We start from the raw sequence: 16485 nt of genomic DNA on the forward strand, positions 1-16485 counted from the left end.
ATGTCGTCCGAAAATGGACAAAAAATGTCATAGTTGAGTATGTCGTCCAAAAATGGACAAAAAATGTCATAGTTTAGTCTGTCGTCCAAAAATGGACAAAAACTGTGATAGTCTAGTAAGCCATCTGAAAATGGACAAAAACGTCATACTTTAGTATGTCGTCCAAAAATGGACAAAAACCGTGATCGTCTAGTATGTCGTCCGAAAATTGACAAAAAACGTCATAGTTTAGTATGTCATCTGAAAATGGACAAAAAACGTCAAAGATTAGTAAGCCATCTGAAATGGACAAAAACGGCAAAGTTGAGCATGTCGTCCGAAAATGGACAAAAAATGTCATAGTTGAGCATGTCGTCCGAAAATGGACAAAAAAGTCATAGTTTAGTAAGCTGTCTGAAAATAGACAAAAAACGTCATAGTTTAGTATGTCGTCCGAAAAACGGCAAAGTTGAGTATGTCGTACGAAAATGGACAAAAAACGTCATAGTTTAGTATGTCGTCCGAAAATGGACAAAAAACGTCATAGTTTAGTATTTCATCGGAAAAAGGACAAAAATGTCATTGTTTCGTAAGCCATCTGAAAATGGACAAAAACGTCATAGTTTAGTATGTCGTCCGAAAATGGACAAAAAAGTCATAGTTTAGTGTGTCGTCCAAAAATGGACAAAAACCGTGATAGTCTAGTATGTCGTCCAAAAATGGACAAAAAACGTCATAGCTTACTATGATGTCTGAAAATGGCTAAAAACGGCAAAGTTGAGTATGTCGTCCGAAAACGGACAAAAAAACGTCATAGTTTAGTATGTCATCTGAAAATGGACAAAAAATGTCAAAGATTAGTAAGCTGTCTGAAAATAGACAAAAATATCATAGTTTAGTATGTCGTCCGAAAATGGACAAAAAAACGTCAGTCACAATTCTCACCTTTTACACTGTGATATTGACTTGCTGTTTATCTTCTGGATTTGGATGTTTGGTACCTCCTTGAATGCACCATCATATGGTAATTTGAAGGGATCACCTGCTCAGAAATGAAACAACACAACAATAATGGGACTTCCTTTTGAATTTGCTATGGACTATTGGAATATTCCAAGCCTATAAACCTATGTTGCAGCTCCATGAGTTCATTCTTAAAAGTTTTTTCTGATTGCAGGTACAGCTCGCTGCCAGCTCATCTGAAGGACACAGGACTGGTCATGTGGCAGAAAAAATGGGACGCCTTCATCTCTGACAATTCATGACAACCAACCCCAACGGATCCTACCTGACTTGAATGACTTTTGGAACAACAGTTAACTTAAGCAGACGTTTATAAGCCATTAGCAGTTTTTTTTTTAAAATGAGTGGATATTGCTTCTGTGGAGCTTTCATATCTTTGTAAAAGACTGGCTGTTCATTTTTGGGGATGTTCGGTCTGACATGGGAAAGTAGGTCATGCAGATATCTACAAACTCTCTGTAAGACTTCTCCTTTTCCTAAAACGGTCACAAACAAGCTTTATGATAAACCTGTGGGTGAGAAAAACGATTCTCCAGCCATTCAGTGTCCTCTGAGGACAGTTTAATTCAGTACAACAGCAGTCAGACACCCTCAGTACATCTTTTGTTGTCATAACACAAAACTTTTCAGTACTATTAAATAAAAGCCAATACTTCATTGTACTTCATCGCGGTTTGTATTTTCACTCAAAAATGTGAGTCAGATAAATAAATAAAAATGACTTGCTCTCAGTGAAGCAGTTTTACTGGTGGTCTGTTTGATTCTTGTGAAGTCATAAAGAAAGAAACAGCCAGTCAACATGATAATTATGATGATTTGTTTATTTTCTGGAACCTGCCCACCAGATGTGCTTTTACTAAAAAGGGTTACACTTCAGCCTCTCTCTCTCACACACACACACACATTTTGGGGAAATTTTATGGGCATTTTCCTGAAATTCTATGGAAATTTCCCTCCCAATTGTCCTGAAATTTTACTGCAATTTTGGGGAAATTTTTTGAGGAATTTTATGGACATCTCTCAAAAAATTTCCAGGAATTTCACGAATTTTTAAAGAAATCTTCCAGGAATTCTATGGGAATTGTCCTGGAATTTTATGAGAAGTACTGCTTTCACAATGTCTCAGTCTCTCCATACCTGACATGTAAAAAAATTGGAACATGGGTTGCCCATAGTGATGTACAAACAATTAAATATGATTCTTCTATGGCAGTTCATGACAGCCGAACCATAACAGATCCTGTTTGACTTAAATGCTTGGAATATCACTGAACTAAAGCAAATATTAGAGGCCATTACCAGCCTTTATTTAAACCCTACTGTTGCATATTGTTTACTTGAAGCTTCTATATCTTTGTATTTGATCAGCCAATATCATGCGGTGTTTTGGGTGGATGTCGTAATCTGACACGTGAAAGTAGATCCTGTAAGTATCCTTAAACTCTCATGGGAGTTAATGCAATTTTTTTTTTGCCCTCGAACAATCACAAAGAGGCTTTGCAATAAACTCGCTGGTGAGAAAAGTGATCCACACGTTGTTTAATATAGTTCAGTACAACAACAAAACTGAAATAGCAAATGTTCACAAGGACATTTCCACAGTCAAAGCCATAAAACAAAAGTCAGTTACTCAATAGTAGTTCAAATATTGTCACAAAGTTACACTTGACAAACAAGTACAGTCATTAAAATTAATAAAACTGATGACGTCTTCTCGGTGAAGCAGATGTTTTTTGCTGATGCATCGCGTCATTCTCGTGAAGCCGTAAAAAAGGAGATCTTAGGTGCAGTTTTTGTGCAATGACAGCACATTTTTCACGCTGTCCTCTGAGACCTGCCCACCAGTCCTTCAGTTGTTTTTAATTAGATTTTGTATCTTCCACTTCTGACCACTGCACTTCTGCACAAAAAGTTTGTAATAACCGTCCTCACCTATCCCAATTTCCAGACATCTCTTAGTTTCCCTGTTCTGGATTGGTCCTCCCTGGGAATAAAACACATTCTACTGTCTCAAACCAGCCACTTTGGCGAGTACTAATTTTTGTAAGAATGAAATAGCTACCTGTTTAAAGTCCCACAGCATGGCAAACTTCTTCTGCTGAGCTGTCTTGCAGTCGTACAGTCCTGGGTAGACTCCAGTCGCGAGGTCCACCAAACAGCGGTTGTTGTTGTACTTGTGGGATTTGATCCCACCGATGTAGAGTTGTCCATCAGTGCGATAAAAACAGTGCTACACCACAGAACAATGAATATCAACAGACAGATAGCATCATAGTTTAAATGGATGCAGTGAAGCTTACCTGAGGCTGGTAGAAGTGGCATGAATATATGATAGGTGTGTTCCCCGGCACCGGGCCTTGGTCCACACAGAGATCTAGGTTCAGATCATTAATGAGCTGCCAACAAAAACAGAAACATCAAGTAATATTTCATGGTCACAGAATGAAAAAGCAGGAAAATATACTGTATATAATATACATCTAGCAATATGACCTCTGAGGCTGCAGTATTGAGGAGGGTAGGGGTTATCAATGGCGATCATCAATGTGGGTCATTTCACCTCAATTCACCGAATGCCCAAAACTCGACCATCTTCAGTGCGACTGTTTTTGTTTTAAGGTGGTGAATACTGATTGACCATGTGTTGAATCTGAGTTCATGGGTAAGATTAGTTTTGGAGTTCAGAATTCTTGAAGAAGGTGGAGTCTTGTCAGTTTTTCTGCAGTTTCCTTCATGCCAATTTGTGGATCAATGTTTAATGTGCCGTAACTTGAGCTGGAGTCCTGAAACATTGCAGGATCATTGACAAACGTACGATCTCCATCCATCCATCCATCCTCTATACACCGCTTTATCCTCATTAGGGTCGCGAGGGGTGCTGGAGCCTATCCCAGCTGACTTGGGCGAAGGCAGGGGACACCCTGGACAGGTCGCCAGTCTGTCACAGGACGTACGATCTCCAGTGGTACATTTCACTTAGGAAACCCATTTTATACAAATAACTGGGCATGAATTACTTTAAAACAGGGAGTTAAATGGTGCCCAGATAGCTTAGTTGGCTGAGTGGGCGACCCATAAATGGGCTATAGTCCCCGTGGTGCGGCCATGGGCTCGTATCCACCTCATGGTCATTTACTGCATGTCATTGCCCGACATTTCTACCTACATTTCCTGTCTCTCTCTTTCTCCAATGTCCTATATATAAATAAAGGCAAAAAGGCCCTACCAAAAAAAAAAAGGGATTTAATGCTACTCTAAATTTTTTAAGCTCCAATTTGTGCCAATCACAGTTTAAACAATTCACCGTCTTAGGGTGAAAAATAAGGGTTTTATGGTTGGTGGAATACTGGAATTTTCTTTTTAAAAAAAGGATATTTTTTGAACAAATTTGCACCATCATATAACTGGTTTGCAATATTCTATCAATGTAGAGTTGTAACATTGAAGACCATGTAGACATATCAATGAGCCTGCAAAATTTCAGGACTCTAGCTACATCATTTCTCGAGTTTTGGCTCTTCAAACATTGCTCCACAGAATGAAAGAAAAGAAAATGGTACAAAATGGACATATCCCTACCCGTCTTTAAGAGCTTTTAACTCAAAGCCAATGTGACTTATGACCTCAGGTTTTTACACATTTTACTTAGTAACATAAATACGCACAGGGGGGAAAAAAATCTGACAAATACGAAACTTTTTCATTTGGTGAATTCGGGCGGAATACATCAGGTTAGAAAGTGGAAGAGAGGTTCTTGGGCAAAGACTGTGGTTTCTGTGTAGCTTCCAAAGAGTTTTACGGATATGTTTGCAAGAAGGGAGTTCATACAGTTACGCTCCAATGTCAGAAAACACACCCTGAAGTTAAGAAAATTTCAACAAGCCAAATGAAACCAGCTTATTGTTATTAGATGGAACCGACTGTTGATGAGATTCTTCAAAGAGGATCTAGGCGAGAATCAGAAGCAGACTTTAAAAATTAAACCCAAACATAGCCTTTGAAAGCATGATAGCGATTAACTCTGGCATGCAGTCATATATGACATTTTTTTACTTACAGCTCCATAACCGAGCAGGTTATCCAGCGGGTCCAGCATGGGGTAAACATTATCAAGATACCACTGAAAAGGTTTACACTTCAGCCTCTCCCTCAGCTTCTTCCTCTCCGACACATCCCCGATGTCTATCCCGTGATTCTGTAGAAAGAAAATGCCACATGAGGCCATTTTTGATAAGCAAAAGGAACTGTAGTGTTTGTAGTATTACTCACAACCTTCACAGCACTCTCTCACAAAATCTATTTAATGTATATATAGATTGATGAACAATGAGGCGCCACCTTTTACCTCGATCGGAAGGTTCCAGGCAACGTTGACATTGTGTTTGTATTCATCCAGCCACACCTCAGCCACTCTCAGCGCGTTACGCTTCATCATGACACTCAGGTCTGGGAGGTAAGGCTTTGATGCTCGTTCAATGTGAGCTATTTTAGAGCAAGGTATAACTTCTATACTTCCTCCACACAGCCACACCTGCCAAAATAAGAGAGTCATAATTGATAAAAAGTAGTTTTGAAGGCATTAACTGTAAATAAATTCTTAATTTCTAGGAAAAAATGGCACTGGAAAAGAAAAAAGGAACATGCATGCAATGCACTCTGATTCTTATTACACTGTTTTAGTGAATATTTGGTTGGCAAAGCTAAATATTACACTCAAAACTAGATCCTATGATGGTGCAAGACGAATTTAAATGAAGAAGCAATTTAAACACCCTGACAATGATCGTCTGAAAGTGGAACAGCAGACTTATCAACACTGACATCCCCAGAGAAGGTAACTTCATCTAAACTGAATACAGCAAACTGACTATAGCATCTCCACTACAAGTCAGTCAGACTGAGAGTGTTCAGAAACCACTTGAAGTTCTTACCCGGATGCTGAGCTCCACATTTTCACCGCCGTATATTTTCATCCCTCCATCAAGGCTTCCAATCTCTCCAAAGAACTTGCGATCAGCTACAAGTATCCCCATGATGGAGGGGCTCCTGATTCAACAAGAGAAACATCTAAAATATCGATCATAGGAAGGCGATATATATATATACAGCTTTGGCAGTTGAGTGATAGTTTAGTTGAATAAGTGTTGACTTTTCATATTGCACAGCTTATGCACAAAATAACAGTAAACTCAGCAGTGTTTTCTGCCATCAAAGGGGAATTTTCACATTTCAAAACATATACGATAAATATTTAAACATGCTTTATTGCATGTATCAAAAGGTTTTTCAAAAAGCAACCACATACAAGCCTAAAACAAACAGAAGTTGTATTACATTCAGGGTGGTGTGAAGGCTTCAGCTGGTGTAAATTAGAGTATGAAGGACAACACTGAGTCCATGTGCAAAGCGCAGGCGTAAACTAACCGTGACGTCACCCGTTGGTTTCAACGCCGAGAAAATGAAGCCCGGATTTTGCTACTTCCTGGTCGCCGTTTTGGATTTTTTGGAGCCAGTGACGTATAAAGCGTCAAACAGGCTGGACCGGAGAGCAACTAGGGGCAGGATTGGCTGAGGACTCTCTTATCCCGCCCACATTTTACCGCAGAGGCTTCTGTTGCTGTCTATCAAGTATAGCCACGCCCCCTGGCTCTGCCAACTTTAACGATTTATTTAAAATTCAGTACTGATTTATTTTAAGATCGGCCAGCTGATCTCTCATTTTGACCATGAAAACTAACGGGAAAAAATCCTGAGCTGTAGAACATCAGTCTATCAAATTTTATTTTTTCCAAAAATGAGTTGGGGTCTATGGAGAAAAAGCTTTTTGGAGCCAACCCTAGCGGACGGCGGGATATTGCAAGTTTTTGACACTTCCGGGTTGGCTTCAATTCTGGAGCCAGATGCTACGTCCATCTTTATATACAGTCTATGGTAAAGCGCCTACAGCTTTATCAGAGATAAATCAGGTCACTTTCATGCCGGTAACAGTTTCTGAGCAAAAAAGAAAGAGTTTCTGAAAACAAAAGCGAATGTTGGTTTACTCTGAGTTACCAAAAGGACATTTCTAAGTGACCCCAAACTTTTGTGTAAAATAAAACATGACCACAAACATTTCAGGTCCAAATGTGAAAACATACACAAGAGACCACCTGTTCAGTTCACACATAAGCATCTTATTGCACTACAGCATGCAAACGTCCACAGTGTTGATTTTGCTTCTAAAAACATCAGATGGAGGTGACGGGCTGAAAAGACTATTAGTTTGGTGTTGGCTAAATGTAACACATCCAAGTAGAGTTACACAGTTAATTTTTGTTTAGAATTTTAAAAATGACATTTTAAAAAATGAATATGACCTCTTATTAATGGTTTTGTGTATTTGTATCTTAAGTGGAACCAGCATGGAAATCCACAACGTCTATAAGCTGTAATCATTTTTCAAATGTCGTTTCTCACCGTTTCCAGCACCGAAAACAAACTTCTGTTACTCTCTAAATGTGAAGTGTTTGCAAAGCTAGATACCATTATGGTGATATAGCTGTTTAACATTTTGGAACTTAAGCAAGAGTCCTAACAAAACCACTCTCATATCAACGCTACAGGTGTTAGCCTAAATTAGCATTAGCAAGTATTAAGAAGCGGTCAAAAAAAAGAAGAAAAGATCTATAGAAATATTAACATGTTCTGTTTTGTTGAATATTTACCAAAAAAATAAGTATAAAAATGTGTGAAGTATAAACAGAGTTGTGTGTTTGTGTTCAGTGATGTGCTAGCTAGCTAACTGTCTGCTAGCGCCACCATCATGTTAAACAGAGAGGGGCTGATCTTTGCTTGTGACTCTCAGGAAGAAACGCGTATTTATCAAAATGTCAAGTGTTAAAGTGTGTCTCTCTAAATGTAAAGTGTTTGGAAAGCTAAATACCATTATGGTGATATAGCTGTTTAACATTTTGGAAATTAAGCAAGAGTCCTAACAAAACCACTCTCATATCAATGCTACAGGTGTTAGCCTGAATTAGCATTAGCAAGTATTAAGAAGTGATCAAAAAAAAGAAATAATCTATGTAAGTATTAACATGTTCTGTCTTGTTAAATATTTACCAAAAAAATAAGTATAAAAATGTGTAAAGTATAAACAGAGTTGTGTGTTTGTGTTCAGTGATGTGCTAGCTAGCTAACTGTCTGCTAGCACCACCATCATGTTAAACAGAGTGGGGCTGATCTTTGCTTGTGACTGTCAGGAAGAAACGCGTATTTATCAAAATGTCAAGCGTGAAAGTGTGTTTTGTTGTGATTTCGGTGACTCTTTTAGCGTGACTCTTACTTGCCAGGCTGCGAGTCGTCCTTTCGTGCGTACCACTCGGGCCTGAAGGACTCGTACATGCACCACAGAGCCCAGTCGAAGGCGTCGGCTGCAGGAATGTAGGGATTCAGAGTCAAGTCATCAAAACTGACTTTGTCGAAAACCGGCGTCAGGATCACGGTGCGATCCTCTTTAATCCGAGCTAACAGCGGCTCTGCCCTGGGCACACAGAGACGGTTTAATAGAAACGAGAGGTGTGGCGACTCGAAAGAAACCACTAGGATCACATTTAAACCAACCATTGAACATGGACTTCTATGTGAGCGTCCAAGATGGCCACCACGTCTCCCACCGCCATCTTCCACCCCGACAGCCGGGCCTGAGTGAGGCCGAGCTGCTGAGAGTGTCGAACTCTCTTCACCAGGTCTGTACGCTCCTCGTGGATGGAGTTGACGTATTCGTCCAGTTTCTCCATTAAATCCTCTGCAGAAAATAAAGATTTTGTGGCATGAAGTCCTTCTGTGATCTGAGCTGTAGATTCTGTCTAGTTATACATCTACTTACCCAGCTTCTCATTGATGAATCACAAATTTTAAAGGACGTGAAATGCAAAAAATTAAACATCATTTAATTCATCAAGCCCTCCCCAATTAAAATATATTACAGAAAGAATCGTGGCCTTTCGGAAAACACACGTTCTTGCTATAAGTTAATGTCTGCAGCTGGTGGCAGCACCTCAGATAAACTTTACACAACGAGGGGAAATGAGCTACACCATGTTGGATATATTGTTTTATAAATATGTGCAGGTCTGGTTTGTTTAGTCTGATTACACCTTTGGTCAGATACAGTCACATTCAGCACACACACATTCACACTACCTGGAGTATTTTACTTCTATTCTAACCCAGACAAAAGCAAGTTAACCATTCCTCTGCAACCTCTGGAAGTTCAACTTTAACTCTTGGTTGGCCAGTAGAAACATTAATCTGACATGTTCCCTAAATTTTTGTCTCTTCACTGTCATCATCTTTTATATCCCACTACTACACAGTAAAAACCCATTGCTACATATGGTATATCACTTCATACATCTCAAAGTCCTCCGAGTGTAAAACCGAGCAGCTGTGTGTGCAGGTAAACGTACCGTTGCTGCTGTGGTCGTCCACCAGGATGATTTCTTGGAGCAGCCGCTGTGGGGTTTTGTCGATGATGCTGCGGATGGCTCTTTTAATGACGGAAAGAGCTTCATCCAGGTAGATCAACACGACGCTGACGGTGGGCAGAACCTCTGGATACTTTTTCTCAGCACATCTGTGAGCAGAAAAAAAAGCCAGTTATGTGACGATCGGCAAAGTCTGTCTGTCTGTCTGTCTGTCTGCAACATTGCTCAAAAACGGGCCAACAGATCTGGGCGAAATTTTCATGGAAGGTCAGAAATGACACAAGGACCAAGAGATTAGATTTTGGCAGTGATGCGGCTTATAGTCTGGATCCATGGATTTGTTAAAGACAGCAACACTGTAACCATGACAACGATTGTGATCCAACTACAAACCCACTGCTGCTGACTTATCGGGACTTATTTGTCAGAAATGATACAAGGAAGAACTGATCAATTCCCGCCGCCCGCTATATGTTTAGGTCATGAGATTCAGTATCCGTACATAACGTACACACGTATAACACACACACCTGTGCACAGTGTAAGGTCATTTTATTTGTGGGTACATCTACATTAAATGGACACATTCTATGGTGGTTTTTGATCATCAAAAACTAATAAACATATTCTGCATTTCTACAAAAAATGCTGCATTTCTGACAATGCCATATGGGGGATGAGCAGCCTTGGCGGAGTACTCTCTGAGTGCTTTTCTTGTTTATTATTGTCATGTATTAAGTAGATGTTACCTCAAAGATTGGTCTTAGTTGGAGCTGCAATGAACTGCTGTTTTTCTTAGGGTTTAAATTGTGCTATATTTTCTTGTTAATCATCTATAAAAACTCAAAAAAAAAAAGAGTGAAAAACACTCCTCAGAATATAACCGAAGTTAATCTCTTAAAAAGTATTTGCTTTGTCAGATAAACGAGTTAAAAGACATTTTAGAGAAACATTATAAAAATAAAATAAAATTAAATTAAATAAAAATAAGACAAAATTAAGTTAACGTTCATGTTAAAAGATTAAAATTGAACTGATTAAAATACAAACTCAATATGTACATGCTAAAAATAGTAACTTGCTGTATTTTAGATAAGAGGGTTTTAGGATTTGCCTAAAATGTCACATTAATCCATACGGTAACATTTTATAACAATATTTGGTCATTTCCAAGTCAAAAGTCAAATCTTCTAAATAAAGCTGGATTCATAATATCAAAAAGTAACTAATTTAGAGCAGATTGCACATGTTAAAGGAACATAAGCTGATACATTTTCAATAGAGATGAAGATTAAAGGCATTATGGAGGATGTTTTTTGTTGTTTAATTTGTCTGATTCACATAAAATGAATATACTGACCTTTAGTGGACTTGTATGTATGGTCTCTAAAAGAATAAAAAATAAAAAATAAATAACTGTGAACATGGCAGGACCTGAAAAACATCGGCCAATCAATGCGCTTGGACCGAGGTGTTTGCTTTGCTCCCTTTCCTGTCAATCAAAAATCTTCCGGCTCAGGCCTAGTTACGTAGATTACGTACGCCTTGGACTTACGTGTTTTCTGTATGTGTTGCTTTGGTATAGCTTCGTAGTTAGCTGGAGACTTGTTTTTACATAATGGCAGATAAAGATCCAGGGGGACCCAGCCGTAAAAGACAACTTCACGAGTGCTACGATAGTTTCTGGAGGGGGGCGTTTCTTCGTAAATGTTAAGAGGGGGGAGGTTAGAGGGGGGTGAGGGAGAGGTTGTATGTGCGCATGCTACGTTCAAAGTCGTAGGAAATTAAATCTCCTCTGATGCCTTTAAGAGCGGATACTGATCAGACATCACAGCCTGTGTGTGAACCAGGTGGGATTCCTGTCAGCAGGATGTTGTGTTCACCTGGGCGGCCGGGTGTCGGGGATCTCTCTGTTGAGGGGAAGCCTGTCGCTGAGGAAGGCGTTGTAGCCGTACCTCTGAAACAACCCCTCGGCCTCCTTCTGCTCCTCCTCCGACAGCTCGTCGCCCCACTTACTGAACAGAGCAGAGTTCGGGTACAGCTTCCTCACCACCTTCCTCTCCTTCTTCACCTCCGGCTTCACCTCAGCATCCTGTTCCCTCTTTTCAAGCTTATTCATCAGATTTACTGTAGAAGAAAAAGAGACCACGTGATGTTTGTTTTAACCCTTTGCTTTTTGTGTGAAGTGAGAAAACCACCAGCTCCCACTCCCTGAACTGTAAATATAGCAGTCACCAGTATTTGCCTTTGCAGTGGTGCATTCATGAGTAAATGCAGCATAAAACAAACACAGAACGGATTCCTCACAGATCTGCCTGATAGTGTCTTTTTGAATTAGTGACCAGCAGGTCCGTCTGCAGAAGAAAGGAGAAAATTTCTCCATCAGTTTATCAATTTGTTATTTGACAGGAAATTAACCTGCAATGATTACAGCTTTTGATTGACAATTTTGGTCATTTTTCAGGCAGAAATAAGAGGACTGCTGCTTTTCTTTTTTTGTTTGTGGTTTTAATAGTTGATCTTTTGAAACAAGAAATCTAAATATGCCGTAATTTCTTTTTACTCCATGAGGCAGATCAGTTAAATTCTGAAACTGAATTGCAGCTGAAAGAAACTCCCTACATGTCTATAATAAATTCAACAATCAGCACAGTTTCATTGCGATTAGTGTAATTGTTGTTGTAGTAGCATTAATAATTGTAATAATAACTTCACTTGTATAGCTTCTTCGATACGATAAAACAAATATTTAATTAGAGAAAGAATAGAAACAAGTTCGATCGGATAAATAAGACTGCAAACACGCAATAAAAAGGAGGTAAAATAGTTAAGCAAAGTCAAATCAATACAAGAGACAAGCAGCAAAATGCATTCAAGCTTTTTTAAAAAAAAAAAACAGAGTCCAATGTGCATTACAAAAGTAACCAAACAAGTTTAAATGTTCAGTTTAACCCTCGTGTCGTCCTGCAGGTCAAATTGATCCGTTTTAAAGTTTGAAAATGTTGGAAAAAATAAAAATTCACAGTGAAACTTCTGATGTTCACATTTTCAACAATTTGGGGAATTTTTGAACATTTTTGGTGGAAAAAAAGAAATGTTAAAATGTTTCTTTAAGAAAATTCACCAAAAAAATCAAACAAAATCCAGCAAATTTTGAAATATTAGAAGTTTTACTGATATATATGGAATCACTTTATTTTTATGATTTTTTTTGGAAGATTTTTACTCACTTTTTGAAAATATTTACAAGAATTTTCTTGCCATATTTGAGGGATTTTTTAAGGGAAATATTTAAAGAATTATGGGAATTTTCTTCCTGAAGGTTTTGTTTTGGTGTCTGTAAATGAAGACAACAGGAGGGTTAAGAGTGTACAATGTTATGTGATTTTACCTGAATAATTTACATATTAAGGACAGAATCCTACAAAAATGACATAAAATATGACCATATCTGAACACACATACTAAGGCTGAACTCCTCCAGTACGAAGCTTCACCTAACGAATGTGACAAATCCAAATATTATGGTTAGACCCTACTATATGATTAATTGGCAGATTAGCCCGACTACTTTAGAGCTAATCTAGTTTACATATCTCCATATCTGGACCTCCAAACCACCATATCGGTGCTGTTTTGCCAGAAAATCTAACAACACAGTGTGTACAGAAGCAGCTGTTTTGCGGAGACTCACGCAGCCTGTTGATGTCCGTCTCCATCTTCTCCATCCTCTGGAGCATTCCCTGGCCCCTGATGGAGTCGTTCTGGTGGGCCCTCTGGAGTCTCTCGCCGTGGGTGTGGACCTCCCTCTTGATGGAGCCGAGATACAACAAGGCCGAAGCCACGACGCAGACCAGGAGGAGAGCTTTAACCCAGCGGGATCTCATCCTGCCGTCTGGCCTCACAGCGGAAGAAAAGGTGGAGAAAATGTTCCTCTACCTGTTACCTCAGGTGCTGCCTCTCTCCCCACCCCCTCCACACACAACTGCACTTACAGACGTGGACGAAGCCAGACGTGATATCCGATAGCTCACACCATATTCAGAAAGTGCAGGTCTCAGTCCAGGTTTCTGCTCTGTTGTGGCTTCACACCTGGGATACAAGGTGTGTACCATTAACGACAGTTAGCTGGGAGGGGAGAAAACCAGCAGGACTCTGCATGCAGGAACAGGACTGAAGGATCGGTAAAGAACAAGGCTGCCGTTGGTGCTGCAGCAGAAATGTTCAGCCTCTCTGCTAACAGCATATCTGTCTTTTTTTAGATTTGGATCAGGCTGTGGTTCAGATTTTTTGTCTTAGTAAAGAGAAATATGAGAGGTTTTGTCTAATCCGCATCATGTTTCCCCTGAATCCAGTCATGGCTTCCTGCTAAAAGATGTCAGGAAGGAAATACAAATAATTAAAAAAAAGGTTAGGATTTATTTGCACAACTACAACTAACAATAATATATTAATATAAACTGTACACAGAACAACAGAGGAAAGAAAAGAGCTACTAAAAGTTTGGACAATATAAGATAGATGACTAGAAATGAAATGGAGTAAGTCTTTATCACAATTACCAGATTAATCAGATCACTTCACTGTTTGTCTGATGATTAATATCTGATATGAATCATTTTAGACATCAAAGCTTGTTTACTGTTTTGTTCATTTTTCTTCATTATTATTTATGTCGAAGCTTCAGTTTTATTCCGTGTTCTTGTTGCATGCAGGTTGAGGCTTTTTAAATTCATATTTAGTGGTATATTTGTATTTTATTTTTAAACATATCTCTATGCATGGCTAATTTTGTGTCTATATCTCTTGTACACTACCATGCTAACGTTTGGGGTCACTTGGAAACGTCCAGATTTTTGAAAGAAAAACAGTTTTTTTCCAATGAAGATAACATTAAATGAATGATAAATCCAGTGTAGACATTGTTAATGTGGTAAATGATTATTCTAACTGGGAATTTTTAATGGAATATCTCCATAGAGGTACAGAGGAACATTTCCAGCAACCATCACTCCTGTGTTCTAATGCTACATTACGTTAGCTAATGGTGTCGAAAGGCTCATTGATGATTAGAAAACCCTTGTACAGTTATGTTAGTTCATGGATAAAAGTGGGAGTTTTCATGGAGAACACAGAATTATCTGGGTGACCCCAAACTTTTGAACTGTAATGTATTTCTTGAATATTTTAATTGCATATTTTTCCCTTTTTTGTCAATAGTTGAGGAAGAGAATGTTTTATAATGACAAAATCTAACAGTTTTTTTTTTTAGCTCAGAGCTTCTCTGTTTATCACTTACTACAGGTTTTTCCTTATGTCTGAATTCTTGCTTGTGTTGTACGTCACTGTGGACAAAAGCCTCTGCTAAATTAAACTGTAGAATTGTAGAATCAGTTTTCCCACCTACTTCGCCGCAGTAATCTTTTCCATCAAAACACAAACGGGATCAAGGATCTTCGTATCATTTGAACATTATTCTTGTCACAGGAGTTGAATGTGTCCTTAACTTGAGCTGGTGCCTTAAGTCTTCTCACAAAACCTACTTAAACATCAGAATTTTTTAATGAAAGCATCGCTCCTTTTCTGTCTAATTTCTAGGGCTGGACCCGAATAACCCAAATAATCGTTCGCTACGGCGGTATACGGATATTAATTTTGGTATCTGAATATTCGCCTCGCCCTCGCTAACCCCCCACCCCGTCGGACGTTACGGGGCGGAACGAATATTCGGATGTTCGTCTTTAACATGGCCCGAATATTCGGAAGCCAGAAACGACTATTCTGGCCATCCCTACTAATTTCCTCACCAACACAGCTGTAACAGTACGGATTATTTATAGTTCCCTAACAAAGATTGAAATTTACAACCCTTTTAGGTCTACAGTGTCTGACAAAATATGAAACAGTCTCATGGATTCAAATATTAAAACAAAGCATTTACATTCCCGTCACTGTAAATGACACATATTACCCAGAATCCTCAGCCTACTTTAAGGACACTATGGCTGAATCCCAAACCCCCCCTACACACTCCCCCTCCACTACCGAGTGTCACTCCAAAAGAAGTCACACTCGCAGCTGTGGAGGGCACCTATTATTGAAGGGGGAGGGTATAAATACGATCGGCAGGAATGGGACGCCCTGTCGCCTCACCGGAAAACGGAAGACGTCATCGCCATGGTAACACAAAGACGCCTACTGTCATGGCCGTAGCGCTGTGGCACAGGTTGCAACTAACAAGGATCGCTGCTGCTTCCAGAAGACAAAAGCATCCCACTTTTTTTCACTCACATGTTTTCCAATCCTATTATCTGGCATTTCAAATCCAACAAATGAATGAATGAATAAATGAATTCTGTCAGTTGTGTTCAAATTTTAAGGTGTCAGGGGGTGCACAATTAAATCAAACATCAGCAGAGAAGAAGAATTGTTTCTTTTGTTTTATCTTTTTACATCACTCTTTTTGTGATGTTCTGTCAGTGTGAAAAAGGCGTGGGAGAAATAAACGGATGTGGAACTCACATCGATATGTTGTTTCCTCCTCCATTTCGACGTTGCACTTCCTGAAAAAGTTGTCCAGAGTGAGCATCAATGCAGACTTGCTATTTAAGGGCTGAACAGTCCACTCTCCCTCCGCACTACGCGGTTTGGGACGGCCCTTAATATGGAGGACCCTCCACGGGAACCCGCAAACGGAGGGGTAGTGTGTAGGGATAGTGTGTAGGAGGCGGTTTGGGATTCAGCCTATAATGTGCTTCAGGTATTCAGGAAACAGTGAAGCAGAAAGATGAAGGCAGGAGTTTTGTGTGTGTGGCTGCTTTGTGTTGTAACTTTTAGATCAGTTTCTGGGCTCCTTCTATTGTCAGCTGAAACATGACTCAGTCGGTCCTTTCTGACAAAGTTCTAAGATCACTTTATCCTGCTGACCCAAATACATAACCGAGATAAAGATAAATACACATCCCCCCCTCATGCCGCATCCTTTTACTTTCATTGCAGTTCTTTCACTAACACC

At 39.4% G+C, this 16485-nt stretch overlaps 2 protein-coding genes across 2 annotated transcripts in view; one reads left to right on the forward strand and one right to left on the reverse strand.

Moving 5' to 3' along the window:
* The window catches only part of ada2b (adenosine deaminase 2b), a 39462-nt gene extending 37728 nt beyond the window's left edge, over nt 1-1734 (forward strand). Inside the window, exon 9 of the mRNA XM_051956961.1 lies at nt 1157-1734. Coding sequence (XP_051812921.1) covers nt 1157-1244 — 88 coding nt within the window. The 3' untranslated portion in view covers nt 1245-1734. The remainder of the gene's footprint in view (nt 1-1156) is intronic.
* A 776-nt stretch (nt 1735-2510) lies between these two features.
* On the reverse strand, nt 2511-16452 carry LOC110964701 (probable polypeptide N-acetylgalactosaminyltransferase 8). The gene is made up of 11 exons (XM_022213499.2): nt 13165-16452; nt 11354-11597; nt 9453-9619; nt 8605-8788; nt 8327-8524; nt 5934-6048; nt 5348-5533; nt 5060-5197; nt 3303-3398; nt 3065-3232; nt 2511-2986 (listed from the first exon to the last, which is right to left on the reverse strand). Exons 1-11 carry the CDS (start codon nt 13355-13357, stop codon nt 2852-2854), a joined length of 1824 nt encoding a protein of 607 aa, XP_022069191.1. The 5' UTR covers nt 13358-16452; the 3' UTR covers nt 2511-2851.
* Nucleotides 16453-16485: the final 33 nt, after the last annotated feature.

Source organism: Acanthochromis polyacanthus, chromosome 1 (genome assembly GCF_021347895.1).
Source record: "Acanthochromis polyacanthus isolate Apoly-LR-REF ecotype Palm Island chromosome 1, KAUST_Apoly_ChrSc, whole genome shotgun sequence".
NCBI lineage: Eukaryota > Metazoa > Chordata > Actinopteri > Pomacentridae > Acanthochromis > Acanthochromis polyacanthus.